The 20,000-nt window shown below is 43.5% G+C and overlaps 1 protein-coding gene across 1 annotated transcript in view; it reads left to right on the top strand.

Annotated features, from left to right (window-relative positions):
- The window catches only part of LOC105893688 (SEC14-like protein 5), a 39,769-nt gene that overhangs the window by 17,239 nt on the left and 2,530 nt on the right, over positions 1-20,000 (top strand). The window contains exons 8-10 of the mRNA XM_042703534.1: positions 7,671-7,741; positions 17,586-17,757; positions 18,612-18,746. Of these exons, the coding sequence (XP_042559468.1) occupies positions 7,671-7,741; positions 17,586-17,757; positions 18,612-18,746 (378 nt within the window). The remainder of the gene's footprint in view (positions 1-7,670; positions 7,742-17,585; positions 17,758-18,611; positions 18,747-20,000) is intronic.

Here is a 20,000-nt window from a genome sequence, read left to right as displayed (position 1 = left end):
CAATATCTTTCCCTAAATATATTCCATCTTATTTCAATGTAAATTATAATTATGCAAACTAACAAATATATCTAGATCGCAACACCCTCCCCCACTAAAATAAAATGTGCCACACATTTTCTTAATCTCAATACAACAATAGAACTCTTGGTGGAAGGTAGGTAAACAGATAAGTATCACACATATCACACTTTACAGGGTGGTTAGGCTGTATTATCTCAATAGTCCATATTTTTTTCTTTGCAAAAGTCTCTCATGGCCACAATACAAGACAAAATCCATAGGTATTAGTATTGGAGGGTGAATAGTCCATAGAAGTATTGGTGGTTCCCCAAATCTTCGCCAACGGGACCAGGAAAATACCATTTACACCCAAACTGTGAGTTCACACATTTCAAAGCCATGTATTCAGTAATTCTATTCTGTAAGTGTACACACTACTAATTCTTTCTTTACAGTATGTACCACACTACTGTCTTAACTCAAAAATACTTATAGAACCCCCCCTATTTTCTGTACGTATTACTTAAATAAATGTCCAGATAACCTGTTTCTATACTCTGTAATCTGTGTCAGTTAGTTACCACATCACCATGAACTGTAACTCATGTAGAAAAATGTAAGAAACTCTAACTTTAAATTGTCTGTGTGAATATATGTCTATTCATGACAAAAAGGATACATGAATGATGATCTGCTGGACGGGTCACGGCTGGCTCCAGAGGGGTTTCTCACACTGACAGGGCAGGTTTTCAGCTGTTGGAAGGTCGGCTGGCCTAGCTGGTCATAGGTGTAGATACGCCTGGGCTGTCGGACTCTCTTAGGCCTTTCCCTCCATGTTTCAGCATCACTCTGTTCATTCTCGGATTCCACAGCCGGAGCTTCAGTTTCTTCCTCCACGCTATATCTCTCATCCACATGTTCCTCTTCAGGGTGTTCCTCAGGTGCGAACGCCACCTCAGGCCTGTCTCTGGGTGTCTCACCCCTTGGACAGAACTCTCCTGCCTCTGCGTTGAGGGGTGGATCAGCATGTCTCACTGTTGTCAACAAGTGATACTCCTCTTCACTGGAACTGTCGGTGTCTGTTGGGTAAGTATTGTGCTTGGCTGCATGTTGTCTTCTTGTTCTCTTTCTTGTTTTGTGTATCTCTTTGAGACTGGGTTCGCAGACCTCTGGCTCTTCCACCAGGTAGGGACATGGCAGGAGAAGGTTACGATGTAATACACGTCTTCTCCCTGTTTCTTGCAATGGCTCAACTATGTACACTGGACTATCAGGGCCTTTTCTTTCCTTGACAACATGGATCATGTCTTCCCAGTAGCTACGTAGTTTTCCAGTGCCGCCTCTGGGTGTGAGGTTTCTCACCAGGACATGGTCACCTGGCTCAAGGGTAGAACTCCATGCACGCTGATTATAGTTTTTCTGTCCTCTTTTTGCACTTTTCTTCATATTCTGCATTGCAATGGCATAGGCTTCTTGCATAACCTCTCTCCACTTCTCTGCATAGCCAGTCTGTGACTGGTTTCTCTCTTCTCCTTTCCTGGGGAACATCAGGTCCACTGGTAATGTTGGTTCACGGCCAAAGAGAAGGAAAAATGGAGAAAAGCCTGTTGCTTCATGCACCGTTGAGTTATAGGCATGGACTACTTTGTTAAGGTGCTCTTTCCACCTCGACTTCTGAGACTCCTCAAGTGTGCGCAGCATACCCAACAGCGTTCTATTGAAGCGCTCTGCAGGGTTGGCTTGAGGATGATAGGGGGAAGTGCGGGAGTGACGAATACCACAATAGTCTTGGAGCTTGCGGAAGAGATTATTTTCAAACTCTTTTCCCTGGTCATGGTGTATCTTGGATGGGAAACCGAAACGCATGATAAAGTCATCAAAAAGCTTTCTGGCGGCGGTCTTCCCAGACTTGTCTCTTGTCGCATATGCCTGTGCATATTTAGTAAAATGATCTACAACCACGAGTATGTATTCCTCCCCTCCCTTACACTTGTCTAAGTGTACGTAGTCAATGGAGATCATCTCAAATGGTGCAGAAGTCACAATGCTCTGTATAGGTGTTCTGGTTATTCTGTTAGGTTTCTTTCTCTTTATGCAGCGACACACCCGTGTAACATAGTGTTCCATCTCCTGTCTCATCTTAGGCCAGAAGAAGCGTTCTCTCGCAAGAGCCACCATCCTATCTGCACCTAAGTGTCCCATTTCCTCGTGGAGGTGTTTGTACACAACAAGCTTCAGAGACTCAGGAACAACAAGCTGCTTTCTCGTCGCAGTTTCTCTTCTGAGTATGCCCTCTCTATCTATCTGTAGACGAGGCCACTCCCTGAGAAGCTGTCTGACGGCTTCGTCCTCTGTCAACTTGTCTTTATGTTTCAGGTAGGTATGCGTCTTTTTCAAGGCCACAACTCTGCTTATGACCAGGTCTGCATTTTGAGCTTTTCTTATGTCCCCTACTGCAAGAGACTGAATTGGCTCTGAGATGTTGCATCCTTCTGGCAGTGCATCTTCATTACAGGTAACAGCAAATATCCAATTCAACTCTCCAGCTTTGTCTATGTCCAGAGCTTTCCCAATGCATTCAATAGCTTCCTGTTGGCATTCCTCTGTGCATTCTTGGATGACCTCTTCAATGGGCCTTGGTCTGCGTGACAAAAAGTCTGCATCTGTATTTGCTGTTCCAGGCCTGTATTTTAATGTGAACCTATAATCCGCTAACTCTGCCACCCAGCGGTGTCCAGCTGCATTGAGTTTTGCTGACTTTGTGACATACGTCAAAGGATTATTGTCACTGTATACAGTGAAGTGATGTGCGTGGAAAAGATAGTCACGAAACCGCTCTGTTATGGCCCATTTCAGCGCCAGGAATTCTAATTTGCCAGAATGCAACTTGTAATTCCTCTCTGCTGCTGTCAAGGTCCTTGATCCATATGCTATCACTCTGAGAACGCCCTCTTGACGCTGGTACAACACTGCACCTAGGCCATCTTCAGAGGCATCCACGTGAAGCACAAAGGGTTTCTCTAGGTCGGGGTATGCCATTACTGGTGGGTTTGTCAGCTGATCGACAATTCTGTTAACTATCTCTTTGTGAATGGCTGTGAAATGAACTGGGTGAGAAGGTGGCAACAGAGCAGGCTTGCGGCTAATCCCCTTTTTCTTTTGGCTTTGCTTCATTTCAGACTTGGGATTTGCTAACAGTTCATATAGGGGCTTGGCGATCCTAGAGAAGTCTGGTATATAGGATCTGTAATAACCGAGGAATCCCATTAGCTTTCTCATCTCTCGCACCGTGGTAGGTGTCTCGTGCTTCAGTTCTTTAACTGCTTCCACGTCTTTGGGGTTCATCTTGTATCCCTCTGCAGAAACTACTCGACCCACATAACAGACCTCACTTTTGAAAAAGTCACATTTCTTTGGTCTTAGCTTTATGCCACACTCTCGCTGTCGTTTGAGCACCTGTCTCACATTTTGGATGTGCTGATCAAAGCTGGAGCTAAATACCAAAACATCATCTAAGTACGGGACACATACTTCATCTCTGAGGTCTCCCAGGCATCCCTCCATGTAGCGCTGGAAGGACCCAGGCGCGTTTGTAAGCCCAAATGGAATCCTGACCCATTCATGAAGTCCCCATGGTGTTATGAATGCGGTGCAGGGTCTGCTTTTCTCACTTATGAAGCCCTGGTGATAAGCCTTCCCTTGGTCCAGCACTGTGAACCAGGAGTTGCCTCCCAGATTTTCCAGAATCTCCTGTATCCTCGGAATTGGATGACGGTCAGGCAGTGTTTTCTCATTCAGTAGCCTGTAGTCTATGCACAGCCGCAGACTCCCATCTTTCTTCCTGACACATACTACAGGTGAAGAGTATGAAGAACAAGATTTCTGGATCCAGCCTCGGTGGAGTAGGTCCTGTATGTGTGTTTTCACTTCTTGGTAAAGATGTCTAGGGATTGCATTGTATGTTCTTTGGACAGGCACATTGTCTTTTAGCTGTATGTCCATCTTCAAATCTTTAATGCACCCTGTATCCCAGTCATCCTTTGCAAAAACATTACATTCTTCCCTGAGCATTTGATGTACCTGCTGCCGTTGGTCTTCTGACAGATGGCTCAGGTCCACGGGCGGGTCCCAGGGCTCAGCTTGTGGCTCTCCACTTGATTGCTGCGCAGCACTGCTGTCTGATGTCTGAGGTGTCTGTTCCTCAGCAGGTTTGGTCTGCAATGGGTAGATGGCATCAACACTGTGCAACAGGCCAAGTGTGGTGCGACTGCAAAGCACAATATCATTATCAGTCATATTTTCCACAGTCACTTCAATTTTACTATTATCTTCTGGAGGGAGCTTAATTAACTGTTCTCTGATGACAAGACCTGTTGGCCATGGTGCCTCAACATTTGGCTCTAACAGTACATGTGATGCACTCAACACACTCTTGTTTAGCCAGGCGCAATGCACCGCCATCACTTTGTTCTTCGGGATGGTCACTGGTTGTCTGCCTGCTCTGGCTAAATGGGGTTGGCTTTTAGGCTTTTGCTTCTTCAAAACAGATAAAACGGCTCTTGCGGTTCTGTGTCCTACCTCCAGTGCTGAGCACAGTCTCTTTACCATGTGACCTGATGGGATACCGTCTCCATTTGTGTCGCTGGTCAGGGCTAATTCTTCAATTACATTAAAGCCGATGATGGGGCGTTCAATGTCACTGCTGGCAACCAGGATGGGGACCAGGACAGGTTTCTCACTCATTCCAGCCACAGCATTTTTAGACAAGGAAACTTCAATTTTCATCCATCCCTTATACGGTATGTCGGTTCCATTTGCAGCTGAAAGCTCTAATGGTCCGTCTTCGAGCAGCTCGGCCACTGGTCTCACCTCAACATCTGGCAGGTACTTCCTTTTCCAGTTTGTTCCCACTATTGATACCTGCGAACCAGTGTCCCACAGTATTGTAGTGTCAACTCCTCCTAGAGAGGCTCGAACTAGACATCTCTTCCCTACCAGCTTCGCTGTTTGCCGCTGTTTACCAGTGAGTGGTGCTCCTAGGCTGAACAGTTCTGCTTTCTCTATCTTTTCAGCAGGACAATGCAGAATTTCAATTTTGCTTGTGTTGGCTGTAACATTTCTCATTCGGCAACCTGATGCCCAGTGTTCTGCGCTGCCGCACTTGTAACAGTGAACACACCTTCCATCAGGATTGGACTGTTGACATTTCCGGCATCTTCTGCTATTTGAGGTCTGAGGCTGTGTTCGGTATTTTGGGTTTGGCTCCTCACTCACTCTCCTTGGTTGATCCTGAGGGGTCTGCTGAAGGCTTGCAATGTGAGTGGTGAGGTTCTGGATAGCCTCACATATGGCTTTGTTACCTTGGTCAACTTTTTCCATCAGTGTGTCACGTTTGTTTGTCTCTCCATTTTTGTTTTTGTTTGGTTTGGGCACATGTTCATTTTCCTCACTTTCCTCACTAATCGCTGCCACTCTAATCATCTTTAGTTTTGTTGTAGTTGACAACTTATTCCTTCTTTCCATTTCAAGACGGTATGCAGCCGTCATTTTCTCCAGGAGGACTTCATCTGTCACTTTAGGATTTTGTAAGTATGGCTTTATGTCTGTTCGAATAGTGTCATCATAAAGGCCAGTCATTACTGATTGGAGGAATTGATTTTGAATTAGTTCTGAACTGTACTTCAAACCAGACTTCACTCTTTCTGAGGCGAGGGCAATTTGTTGTCTCAGGTCCATGGCTCGCATTAAAAACTGGATGGGCGTTTCTTTAGGCTCCTGAGCTGCACGGGTGAGGGAATGGTAAATCTCTGTAGCATCCTTTTCAATATAATGAGTTCGTAGAATTTGCCTGAGAGCTTGCAATGTCAAATCAATTCTACTTTCCAAATAACTCTTCAGTTTAGTTCCTGGAGCTATGGCTTGAATTACAGCTTCGACAACTTCTCCTTCATCATATCCTTTTTTCAGTGCCCTTTGCATTTGTCTTTCCAAACTTGAGTAGGTTAATTTATCCTTTTGATTTGGTTCTCCAATTTGTCCAATTATTTTTAATTCCCTCCTGTACAGTGGATGAGCAAACGAGACATTTTGACTAGGTACAGAGGCTGTTGCATTCAGTGTGGAAACGCTCTCTCTTTGTTCTTCGGGATTACTGGGTGCAGTTTCATTTTCGTCCACAGGGTGGTGATCTTCCACTACTTTTTTAGGCGAAAATTCATCAATTTCCTCGGATTTCTCTATTAGTTCGTCAATTTTGTCATTTAGTTCGAGTAAAAGAGACAGCCCTTTATCTTCTCTTGAAATAACATCGTCCCCTTCTATATATTGCAGAATGTGCCTTCTCAACTTGCGGGGTACATCTTTATCACGTCTATCCACTGTAAGGCTAAGTCCTGTGCATACATCATTTAAATCCGGTGCTTTCAGTGTTACTAACTTTTCTTCTATTTCTGCCACCGTACTTTCCCAGTCAGACGACATCTCTTGCACGTTCGACATGATAGAAAACTCTTACCTCACTGTTTTGTTTGTAGCACTGCAGAATTGACGTCTCTGTAGACTTAGCTAACAGCTAGCGTTAGCTCTTGCAATGTCCGTGTTGGTCAGCTACCGTTAGCGCTTACAATGTCCAATCACAGTTACAATGTGGATCACTCGTCATTCCTCTTGCTTCGTGGTAAAAACACTCCAGACCGGGCGGAAACACCAATTTATGTTGCACCCTTAAACAGACATGGATCCATCTTTCTTAAGGCAACTTTATTTCTTCAGTCGGTCGTTGGAGTTTTACAAAGCAAATCAATACAACAACTGGCGCGAGCGCTTTCTGATGACCTCATCATCACCTCTGAACCCGACCTCTAAACACCCACATCAATCAGAACCGCACCCAGGATATTAACAAAACCAAAATACAATAGAAACACAATATCTTTCCCTAAATATATTCCATCTTATTTCAATGTAAATTATAATTATGCAAACTAACAAATATATCTAGATCGCAACACTTGCAAACTACACAAAGGCCCTGATTCAAATATAGTATCCTTGCAAACTACACAAAGGCCCTGATGCAAATATAGTATCCTTGCAAACTACACAAAGACCCTGACTCAAATATAGTATCCTTGCAAACTACACAAAGGCCCTGACACAAATATAGTATCCTTGCAAACTAACAAAGGCCCTGATGCAAATATAGTATCCTTGCAAGCTACACGAAGGACCTGATGCAATAGAGAATCCTTGCAAACTACACAAAAGTCCTAACACAAATGTAAACATAACTGTGAATGTACAGTAAATGGAAACATAATACCCTTGAAAGTTACAAAAGACTCACTCAAAACAGACACATTTATATTCGGGAGGCTGAGGGGCTTCTCAAGGTGCTGCTCAAACATGCAAAGGCTGTACACACACGGTACAGACAGGCATTCGTGTGGGTTACACAAGTGCCAATGCAGTTCATGTAAAAATATTAACTGCACAGAATGTCCCATATTTCAGTGTTGTTAGTTTAGAGCCAATAAGAATTTAACCAGGTAGTTCTGACAGAGTCAAACTAAAGGCTGCGTGTTTTGGTCTCTCTTTCCATTTCTCTCTCTTTCTCTCTCTCTCTCCCCTTTTTCTCTCTCTATCTCTCTCTCCCCCCTCCCCCACAGGTTCTGTCCATCAACGAGGAGGGGCAGAAGAGGTGTGAAGAGAACACAAAAATATTTGGCAGACCAATCTCGTGAGTAGCCCAGAAAACCTGTTTACGTCTGTTTCATGTTCACCTGTACAGTATATTTGTATGCAAGCATGTCATTGAGTTTCTTGTAAGCTGTTTGTTTGAGACTTGATGTGAAAAACCTTTTACAAATGAGTCCTGAGACGGTTCACATTTGTAAAAAAAAAGAAAGCAGAAAGAATACTAAAAAAAATACATCTGAATGAAAAGCTCTGAAACTTTTGAAACCACACATCTATATTAAAAGATATACATCCAAATTTTAAAGAAAGCAATCTGTATAGCATTGAAACTGTGAAAATCACAAGACCTGGCAATATAGAGTTATAAAGCTGTTCTCAAAGGCCCTGGATTAAATCATCTACCTGACGGGTGCGGTACACCTGTGTCATCTCCCTGACGGGTGCGGTACACCTGTGTCATCTCCCTGTGTGTGTGGTACACCTGTGTCATCTCCCTGTGTGTGCGGTACACCTGTGTCATCTCCCTGTGGGTGCGGTACACCTGTGTCATCTCCCTGACGGGTGCGGTACACCTGTGTCATCTCCTGTCAGGGAATTATTTCACCCTTTGTATAAGGACTGTATTTAAACCTCAGTTATTAAGACACACACAACCAAGAATAAAATCAAGTAACAGACATTTACTCTGGCCCAGAGGAGAGTAGTGGTTTCAGAACGCTGTCCCCACATACACTGCCCCTTGAGTAACTTGCCTGACCATTTATTAAGAAAATCTCACAGAACAAAGACAATGACACACCCATGGCTGTGTCTTCCCGTGCCTGGTTCCAAAACACAAGAATGTTTACCTAAGACCCCCAAAAACCCTGACTATGGGTCTTAGACCAATAAATCAGTCTTAACCTAAACATTTCATGACAGTCTGAATTCCAAGCTTCTCTTCTCACAGTTTCAAACTTCCTTTCACACAGACCAAGAACAAAGAAACTAAGAAATAAACTAATATCAACCTACAACACATATCATGATAATAATTAAAAAGAAACATTTCTTTCACATTTCCCTCCTGTTTATCATGAAAATAATACTAGTATAGACATCAACCTTATACATTTCCTTCGGTTTTCTGCATAGGCATCATTACACTAAAGAATCATTTTCCTGATGAGACAGCAGAGCATCAAATTCCTGTGCCAACAGTACATTCTGCACAGACTTACGTACTACACTAGAAATGAGAACTTTAATACATGTAGAAATACACATCATAAAAATACAAAAAGTATACAAATTGCTACAATAGAGAACAGTCCTTTCAGCACAATTTGCCACCACGCACCCGAAGTAAACCAAGCAAAAGGATTCCACCACGGAACATCCACCACTCTATCACTTGCTATAGCATCACGAACAGCCTTCATTTGCTGTAAGGCTTCAGAAACAGAAATGCTCTGTACCAGGTCTGGAATCCACGTACAACAAGAATCATTCAACAACACACAAACCCCCCCACTAGATGCAGTAAGCAGATCTAAGACTAATCTATTCTGAAGTACCATTAACCTAATTTGCGAAACTTCATCATTAAGGCCTTCCATGCTGACTAAGGTTGCATTAACGAACAATCCTAACCTATAGTTAAGCGTTTCCATTCTTAACATTAGTTTACCTACTCCCAACCACGGAAACAGAGACAAAGTTACCTTGGTTCCTTTAGTCCAAATTTTTTGGTCATCAGGTACGTCAGTCCCCCACACACTGTCGTGCTCCTTAACAGCAAATCTCCTCTTACGAGATAACTCTGGCTGTGCACTAACAACATAAGTATGGTCCGTGACCTGTGCGGGGGCGCATACGCCACCCCAGTGTGGAGGGAGATGACTGTACAACCGACTACCACATACCCACAGCACCTCTTTCAATGTAGGAGTACCCTTGCCAGAGGGGCAGTACTTGCCATTCCAACTCCAACATAAGGAACGGTCTCCCCATGGACATGGCACAGCAGGGACCCAGTAAGTGACATGACCTGAGGAAGAGGTCACTGTAATGGTAGGGATGACAGTTGTATTACACTGTTTCTTTCTCAGAGAGCCTACTTTCATTGTTCCATTACTAGCAAAACATATTGGAAATATGGAGTCGACTGTCACATAAGGTGACAGCAAGGGTGTAGCATTTTGTATTTCTTCTAGGGGGTGTGTATTGCTGCATGAATCCTTCGACCTGGTACCATTTCGATATTGAAATTGAGCCTTGTAGATCCAGCTTTCTGGGGAAGACTTCCAACTAACACAGATAGTGGCTTGTTTAGTAAGTGGTCTAGCTTCAAGTCTAGGGTGAGAGGAGGAAGTTGGCATTAAGGAACATATATAGCAATTGGTCTTATTAAGTCTCTTCGCTTGCAAAGATGCATATCTATACCATGAATTAGTAGAATACAGATGAGTAACGTTCCCCATGGCTTCATGTTCCCCATATGAAATCCACCTCTTGTGGATTCTCTCAATTAAATTTGTAGGGGACCACAGACTCAACATTACCCCTGTAGCCATCATTAATAGTAACAGCTTAAACATTGTTTTAAATGTATACAGAAAAACAATAAACACAAATAAACAAGAAAAACAAAAAAAAACAAGAAACAAAAAACAGGAACAAAAAACAGATACACCTCTACTATGTTGAGCAGAATCTCTAACCCTCACGGCACTCCCTGGAGGTTAGGTGACGTTCAGACGACCAAGATTTATACACTTAGCCCCCCGCTAGCGCCACAAAACGCTACTCAACGCTAGTGGTGTATCCTGGTAATGCTCTGAGTTTGCAGTGTGACAGATGAATCCAGGTGGAGCGTTCAGCGATCTTAACGGCAGTGGGGGTAGACAGTAGCACCTGGTACGGTCCTTCCCATCTATCATCAGACCAAGTCTTTCTTTTGATGACTTTGATGAACACCCAGTCTCCCACCTTCACCTGTCCTTGTACCTGTGGAGACACAGAAAAAACTGGAACAGTATTTGGTTCTTTGCATTCTCTAGTCAGTAAAGTTTTTTTCATATAATCTGATAGTGTGGGAATGTCATCTGGGTTGGCTCTTACAGTTGGAGTGAGATCTGGTATTCTGTATGGCCTGCCATAAAGTATTTCAAAAGGTGATAAGAGTTGACCCTGAGCAGGGGTAATGTGCATGCTTAAAGATACTAAATCTAAACAATCAGGCCATTGTCTACCTGTTTCTGCCATAGCCTTTCGAAGTTTAGATTTTACCGTACCATTCGTTCTTTCCACAAGACCAGCACTCTGGGGGTGGTATGCACAATGCCTTTTCAAATCAATTTTTAATTGTTGTCCAACTCTGTCCAACACATCATTCACAAAATGTGAACCATTGTCTGACCTTATGATTTGTGGTACACCAAAGGTTGGTATTATTCTTTTACATAATGCTTTTGCCACTGTGAGTGCGTCGGGTGTTGAACTAGGGAATACCTCTACCCATCTGGAAAACACATCAATTATAACCAAACAATACTCCAGCCCTCTGGCTTTGCTCAATTGGATATAATCCATGTGTATTACCTGAAAAGGATAGTCAGGCTTGGGGAATACTCCCCTCTTAGGCCTGAGGTTCCCTTGTGAATTATGCCGAATACATATCTCACATTGCAGACAAAAATTTTTTGAATAGGTTATGAATCCATATGTGGTATAGTGCTTATGTACTAAGCTAACCATTCCCCCAGTTGATACGTGAGTATCACCATGACTCAAAATCGCTGCCCATTTATACAAAGATCGCGGCAAGATGGGTTTTTTATCTGGACTGATATATACCTCATCTTTCAAAGTCGCCCCGTGTTTTATCCAAGTTTCCTGTTCCCCTTTGGGTGCTTGTTGTTGCATGTTAATCAAAAAGTCATCCTCTGTGTCTTGTGTCAAATACAGACCAGCTGCCTGCTTGGCAGCCTTGTCTGCTAAAGCATTTCCTTTTGAAATGTCATCAGTTTTATTTGTGTGTGCTTCGCATTTGCATATCGCTAATTTACTAGGCAATTGTATTGCTTCAAGTAGCTCTTGCAACAACTTCTTGTGTTTAACTTCCTTTCCTGTAGAAGTTAAATAACCTCTCCTTTTCCAATGTGCACAGAAAATGTGTGAAGCAGCAAAAGCATATTGGCTGTCTGTGTATACAGTCATTTCCTGACCTTTGTATAACTGACATGCCCTGGTTAATGCAATTATTTCTGCTGCTTGTGCAGATAAGTTAGAAGGTAATTTCTTTGCTTCCACTATGTCAGTAAGGCTAGTGACTGCATAAGCTACTAAATTCCTCCCCCTCACATCCTTGCCTGCAGAGCCGTCAACGTAAATCACACATCCCCCCAGTAGAGGGGTGTCCTGCAGATCCGTTCTCGGTTTCAAAATCTTTTGAGTCTCCTCCTGACATATGTGTGGTATGCCGTCAATAGGTATTGGCAATAATGTGGATGGATTCAGTGTATTACACCTTTCCAATGTTATGTGTGGTTGTGAGAGAAGAAGAGTCATGCATGATAAGTGGCGTGCAGGAGAAAGGAAAGTCATGTTAGTCTGTAGTAAAAGCATTGACACTGCATGCGGTACTTTTACGACGAGTTCATGAAACAACACAATTTCTGCTGACGCCTGTACGGCTAATGCCGCTGCGAGCACTGCTTGGACACATGTTGGTGTCGCACGAGCTACCGGATCGAGCTGGGTTGAATAAAAAGCAATCGGTCTCATTTTACATCCCCAGACCTGAAGCAAAACAGATGTCATGAACCCATGTCTGGAATCAACCATGAGAACGAAAGGTTTCGCATAATTAGGAAGAGCCAGTACTGTCGAGCTGGCTATTTTTTCTTTTGTTAATTGAAACGCTTCTGAACCCTCTTTAGTCCACGTAACCTTATCGTGGGGCGCCATTGGTTCAGAGAAAATCATATTATGCAAAGGCCTTACTAATACTGCATAATTGGGTACCCATTGCCGACAATAATTACACAATCCTAAAAATGACATCATCTGTTTTTTAGTCATAGGTTTCGGAGCTTCCAATATAGCTTTCTTCCTTTCAGTATTTACTGTTCTTCCATCTCCGGAAAGAGTGTGACCAAGATATCTTACGTTCGTTGTCCAAAGTTGCAATTTATTTTTGCTGACTTTATTTTTTGTTTTTGCCAAATAATGTAACAGAGATAAAGTATCTACTTTGCACTGTTCTTGTGTTTTAGAAGATACTAATATATCGTCCACATAAGACAAGACTTGACTACCTTGTGGTGGTTGAAAATCAGCTAAACAATTTCTTATGGCATCCGCAAATATTGTAGGTGACTCGCAATATCCCTGAGCTAACCGGTTAAACGTGTATCTTTTGCCCTTAAAAGTGAACGCAAACCAAAACTGACTTGCTTCGTCTACTGGTATTGACCAAAATGCATTACTTAGATCGATTACAGTAAAATATTTTGCTTCGGGGTCCAATTGGTTTAATAGTGTGTGTGGATCTGGCACATTAGGTGCTCGTGCCACTACGGCTTCGTTGACTTGTCTTAAATCCTGCACCACTCTCCAACCAGTGGATGGCGATGCTTTCTTCACTGGGAAAATAGGCGTATTACAAGGTGAATCAACACATGCTCGAATAATCTTGGCTTTTAACAACTCTTGTATGACTGGCTCGATGCCTGCCTGGGCATCTGGTTTCAGCGGGTATTGTTTTACGCGAGGATAGTATTCCGTTTTTCCTTTAATTTTTACGGGCTCAACACCAATCATTTTACCCACATCCGCTGGATGCTTTGACCAAAGTTTATCAGTAATTTCACTTAACGCCGCCTCTTCCTCAGAAGTTAACAACATCTCTCATTTAGTTTCATTCGGATCACTCATTCTTGTCTCTGGAGTCGTTATTACCACGAAATTTAACATTTTCTTCCACCAGCCGGTGCTTGGACTATATTGAGAATAACCCATGTCTTTCCAGTCGCACGCTCTGTTAATTTCCCATATATGCTCTTTGTTATCTTGCCATTTCTCGTCGGGAGCTTTAGACAACAGTATGTTTGGGGTCAATGCGCGCACCAGACTCTCAGCCTGCGGTGATAGAGTTACAGTGCACAGACACGCATTTTCCCTCCAACAGAGTGCAGTGATTACAATTTTTTGTGGGCCTAGTTTATGGACTGCTTCGTCATATTGAGGGTCTGGGCCAGGTCTCCCGTCATTTGAGCAACGTAAAGTGACCTGTATGTCATTTTTGTGTGTAAAATCTGACTCAGGAGACACTACCTTTTTCGCTTCATTTAACAAGGCGCTCGCTGTTTTACACGGAGACTTATCTGGCACATTTAGCCCCCAATAGTAGAAAGGCACGCCCCTCCCTTCCACAATTAAAATATCAGTATTGTTGCATCGTCGAGCTTGCATTCCGCCCTGTTTTGTGGGGTAAATTGCTAAGCCTAATTTAGTCATAACGTCACGTCCGAGTAAATTAAATGGACAAGAGGGTGAAACTATCACGGGTGCTTTCACGGATTCTCCTGTTATTGGATTCTTTATCCAAATAGGTTTAGTGAGAGCTTGCCTCTGCGTGTGTCCATTTGCGGAACGTACCAGAACGAAATCACCTGATTTGTCAATAAATTCTCCATTCATTATCGCAGTCCTACACGCTCCTGAATCGCAGAGAAAGTGTACCGGTTTACCGTCAACTAACAGAGTAATTTCGGGTTTTCCACTAGTAGACAAGCAGATGTCTTCCAAATCTAAAAATTCATCGCATGTAATCTCATCTCCTTCATCTGTTTGTTTATTACTGTGGGTTTCTGTGGCTAGTCATGACTCTTCCTTATTAGGACAATCTCTCGCCCAATGTCCCTTTACTCCACAAGAATAACACTTATCCCTGTCCTCTCTCTCTTCTTCTTCTTCCTCTTCTCCTTCTCTGTCTCTATTCTTTCGAGGTGTATTTTTTCCTTTTCTCCAATCTTGACTTTTTCCTCTGCTTTGTTCTCTACCTCTGCCTTTCCCTCTGCTCTTTCCTCTACCTCTCCCCCTCTGACTGCCTCCCATCACTGTCTGAACTGCAGCGACGAAGACTTCGGCAGTTTTCTGCTCATCTCTAAGTTTTTTCTTAGCCTGAGTTACTTTTTCTGCATGTCTTGCCTGAGTCATGAACGCTGGGAGGGTAGATGTGGGAAGTTCAACAAAATTTCTATTAAGCCATTCTCTGACCTCAGCCCTGAAACCCCCCAATAATGCCTGTTTCAAATGCGCATTAAATATCGCAACTTCGGCTGGGTTGGCATCCCCTAATCCACTATAGTTCCTAAAGGCATGCTCAAACCTTTCTCTGAACTCATAGACTGTTTCGGCGTCTTTTTGTTTTGTTTCTCCTAATTTAGTGTAATTAGGCTGAGCCGCAAACGTCGCACGAATTCTTTGTTGCAACGCATTAACCTGAGCGAGTAGCTCCGGGCTTCCAGCTGCGTGCGGACCCGCCCCTTGGGGACCGACCTGAAAATCATTTTTTACACGCGCCCAGTCAACCTTCATCTTGGATCGGTAGATCCACTCAACCTCTCTCCCATCTAATTTATACATATCCCGTAAGGCCTCCATGCCTTGGAGAAAATCAGTTAATCTTTCTTTGTGTTCCGGGACACTTTTTACCGCATCATCAACTTCTTTTTGGTTCCAAGGACGATAAACTAGCATTGTTCTAGGATTATCTGGTCCTATGGCATCGGCAGGAGCAAAAGCAGGATTGGGGAGTTCAATCATCGGGAATTGATGGGCCTCTGGCCCATTTGGTATCTCTGATTGGACATATAGTTCTCCCGCATCCATGTGATAATCACGAAATTTAATGGGAGTACGGCGTATGCGTTGTGGATGGTCATAAGGTGGTGGGGTTCCTGGCAACGGTGGATACAATGGAGCACCTGATGAGTTTCTGCGAGCTGGAGTTAACGGATTTTCTGGTAGTGGAGAGGCTGGCGACGCTGGTGGCCTTTGAACGACTACTTGTTGCTGCTGTTCTAGTACGGGTGCCTGTACGAATCTAGACTTACTGATTACTACAGTATCGTCTTCTTTCGATAGAGCAGATAGTACTAATTGCTCTTTTCGTCGTTTAATACCATCAAGTCTTTCTCTCGCCTCCGTTAACCAGACGCCAGCACATGCGAGCTCATCTTTGTGATGCGTTTTTAACGTTCTCTTTCCCCGGTGATGTTTATTTATGTCTCTGCATAAATTATCACAGTCTTCTACTACTAGTTTCCCACTGAAACTATGTTTTTTAATCCAACGATCTACATACTTCGTGTGACTATTAGTATGTTTCTTCTCTATGTACCTCCTATCTCCAGTACTGCCTTGCGATTTTGACGCAGTTTTACCCATAATTATGGTGAGTTTTTTGAATTAAGCAAAATACTTCTCTTGAGTCTATGAAAAATATCCGGAGGCCGAGCTTCTAGATTGATAAATCAATCCGGAGTTTGTGCTCTCAGATAGTTTCCAAAGTTTTAATTTTGCTTAATTTCTTTCTCCAGCCACGCTCTCATTCACTCAGGTGTACACCTATTCACACTCCCCAATCCCAGATTAGGGTAGAAATATTTCTGTGAGGTCCCAGACCTCAAGAGATCCCAGATCTCTGTATAGCTATTTGTCTGAATATTAAGTAACCCCCGGCTACTCACTTATTATTCTTGTTGTGCGTCTCATCTGGATCTGGATCTCGAGAAGGCAGACTTTCCCGGGGGCAGAAGTCCTTCAGCCGGCCCAACGACGAATTCAACGCGAAGGGACTTTTCCTGTCCACTATTGGGCAGGGCGATGCATCGACGTACGGCTTCCGTGTTTCTGCTCCCGGTCGATCTTGTCCTTTCTTGAGATTCCGATCGATGGACCAAACTGTCAGGGAATTATTTCACCCTTTGTATAAGGACTGTATTTAAACCTCAGTTATTAAGACACACACAACCAAGAATAAAATCAAGTAACAGACATTTACTCTGGCCCAGAGGAGAGTAGTGGTTTCAGAACGCTGTCCCCACATACACTGCCCCTTGAGTAACTTGCCTGACCATTTATTAAGAAAATCTCACAGAACAAAGACAATGACACACCCATGGCTGTGTCTTCCCGTGCCTGGTTCCAAAACACAAGAATGTTTACCTAAGACCCCCAAAAACCCTGACTATGGGTCTTAGACCAATAAATCAGTCTTAACCTAAACATTTCATGACAGTCTGAATTCCAAGCTTCTCTTCTCACAGTTTCAAACTTCCTTTCACACAGACCAAGAACAAAGAAACTAAGAAATAAACTAATATCAACCTACAACACATATCATGATAATAATTAAAAAGAAACATTTCTTTCACATCTCCCTGACGGGTGCGGTACACCTGTGTCATCTCCCTGTGGGTGTGGTACACCTGTGTCATCTCCCTGACGGGTGTGGTACACCTGTGTCATCTCCCTGACGGGTGCGGTACACCTGTGTCATCTCCCTGTGGGTGCGGTACACCTGTGTCATCTCCCTGTGGGTGTGGTACACCTGTGTCATCTCCCTGACGGGGGTGGTACACCTGTGTCATCTCCCTGACGGGTGCGGTACACCTGTGTCATCTCCCTGTGGGTGTGGTACACCTGTGTCATCTCCCTGTGGGTGCGGTACACCTGTGTCATCTCCCTGTGTGTGCGGTACACCTGTGTCATCTCCCTGTGTGTGCGGTACACCTGTGTCATCTCCCTGTGGGTGTGGTACACCTGTGTCATCTCCCTGTGTGTGCGGTACACCTGTGTCATCTCCCTGACGGGTGCGGTACACCTGTGTCCAGGTCGTGGACGTGTCTGGTGGACCTGGAGGGCCTGAACATGCGGCACCTGTGGCGCCCCGGGGTGAAGGCGCTGCTGCGCATCATCGAGGTGGTGGAGGCCAACTACCCCGAGACGCTGGGCAGGCTGCTGATCGTCCGAGCGCCGCGCGTCTTCCCCGTCCTCTGGACTCTGGTCAGTACCTCGGGGAGGGAGGTCAAAGGGCGTCTTCCCCGTTCTCTGGACTCTGGTCAGTACCTCGGGGAGGGAGGTCAAAGGGCGTCTAACCCGTCCTCTGGACTCTGGTCAGTACCTCGGGGAGGGAGGTCAAAGGGCGTCTTCCCCGTCCTCTGGACTCTGGTCAGCACCTCGGGGAGGGAGGTCAAAGGGCGTCTTCCCCGTCCTCTGGACTCTGGTCAGTACCTCGGGGAGGGAGGTCAAAGGGGAACCAGAGAACGGATATGGGTTGAGGTTAAGGTGGCCACGGTGCCTGTAAATGTCTGTAAAAATGACTGATAAATTGTCATGTTTATGGACCTCATGGACTTTGCTTTATTTGAGTGATATGGTTTATAGCGTCTGTTTATTTTTTATTATTTTATTTTATTTAGCTTATTTCCCTTTCTTCTCCTGTGCCTCTTCCAGTCATGTTGTATTCTTCTCCACATTAATCATGATTTTGCTTTCATTCTGTCACTCTTTGTTTTTTTTAACTGTAATTCGTTTTTTCTCTCTCTTCCACTACATGTGTCTCGCCATCTTTTTTTATTCTAGATTATATCTTTTTTTGTCAGCTTTTGCCTTTCATTATATATACCGCAACGCTCTCTCCCTCTCTCTCTCTGTCAATTTCAAATTCAAAAGTGCTTTATTGCACTACAAATAAGCCACTTATTGTCAAAGCAAGCAAAAGAACAAGAAATCAAAACAAACTCATCTCTGTCTCTGTCTCTCTCTCTCTCCACCTCTCTCTCTCTCTCTCTGTCTCACACACACACACACACACACACACTCTCTCTCTCTCTATCTCTTTCTCTCTCTCCTCACAGGTGAGTCCGTTCATCAATGAGAACACTCGTCAGAAGTTTCTGGTCTACAGTGGGAATAACTACCAGGGCTCCGGCGGTCTGGTGGACTACATCGACCAGGAGATCATCCCTGACTTCCTGGGCGGAGACTGCCTGGTAAGGAGGAATCTCAATGGTGCCTTTTTACTGTTCAGTAGACAGAGCACAGAACACAAAGCTAATATTGTGCAGATTTACATTTAGAATGAGACAGAAAAAAGGTTAACAGGTGTCTGGAAAATGCTATGGGTTTGTGAATGGAAACAAGTAGAAATTATTTCATTTTTGTATTGCTAGTCAAAATACACAAAGCTATTATTCTGCAGCTGACTACAGAATTAACTTGGGAGTAAGAAAGATAAACATTTTCAGTTGTATAGAAATACCACAGGGTACAGAATGTAAAAAAGTTAAAATAAGAATTCTCATTTGTTTGGTTTTTATTGTTATCCAAAGGACATGCACTTTGTTTGAATGATCGAAATTTTATTTTTTGGGGAAAAAGGGCTAAACACAAGGATGCAGCTCACTGCACTCACCCACTTCCCATCGGCAAACGCTTACATTAACTAACTTTATCTAACTTTAACTAACTTTAACTTTATCTGACCTTAACTTGAACTAACTTTCTCTAACTTTAACTTTATCTAACTTTAACTTTATCTAACTTTAACTAACTTTAACTTTATCTAACCTTAACTTGAACTAACTTTAACTTTACCTAACTTTAACTAACTATAACTTTATCTAACTGTAACTAACTTCATTGTACTGTTGTTACATAGTAATAAAGCAGTGAAGTGCAGTTAGTAATACACTAATGAACAGTGTGTATCAGCAGCTTGTTCAGCCGTACTCTAGCCTAGCTGCTCCCCAGGAGCTAACGGCTAACCGCTCACCTTGTATATGTAAGAACGAAGCTAACGGCTAACCGCTCACCTTGTATATGTAAGAACGAAGCTAACGGCTAACCGCTCACCTTGTATATGTAAGAACGAAGCTAACGGCTAACCGCTCACCTTGTATATGTAAGAACGAAGCGTCAGTGTGAAGTGAGTCGTCGCCACTCAATATGTTGGACAGCACTTTACTCTACTTAGTAAGGCAGTCACATATAAAAGGCCAATAATATGAAATTACGAACTGGTAACACTAGAATATCATGACATTGCACTGGTCAAAACATGACAGTACTACAACTGCCCTTCAGTATTGAAAACTACACGCTTTCCACATCCATATGGTACTTGTCAGAGTAGACCTGGATCTCAGCACTAAAGTAGTGTTGAATGTTCACCAGCAGAAGGAGCTGTAGGCTAATAAATAAGGGCAGCTTTGAGCTATGAGATATAACGGTGTAGCACCAAGACG

This window comes from Clupea harengus, chromosome 24 (assembly GCF_900700415.2).
Source record: "Clupea harengus chromosome 24, Ch_v2.0.2, whole genome shotgun sequence".
NCBI lineage: Eukaryota > Metazoa > Chordata > Actinopteri > Clupeiformes > Clupeidae > Clupea > Clupea harengus.
This window is presented reverse-complemented; position numbering and strand designations above follow the sequence as displayed.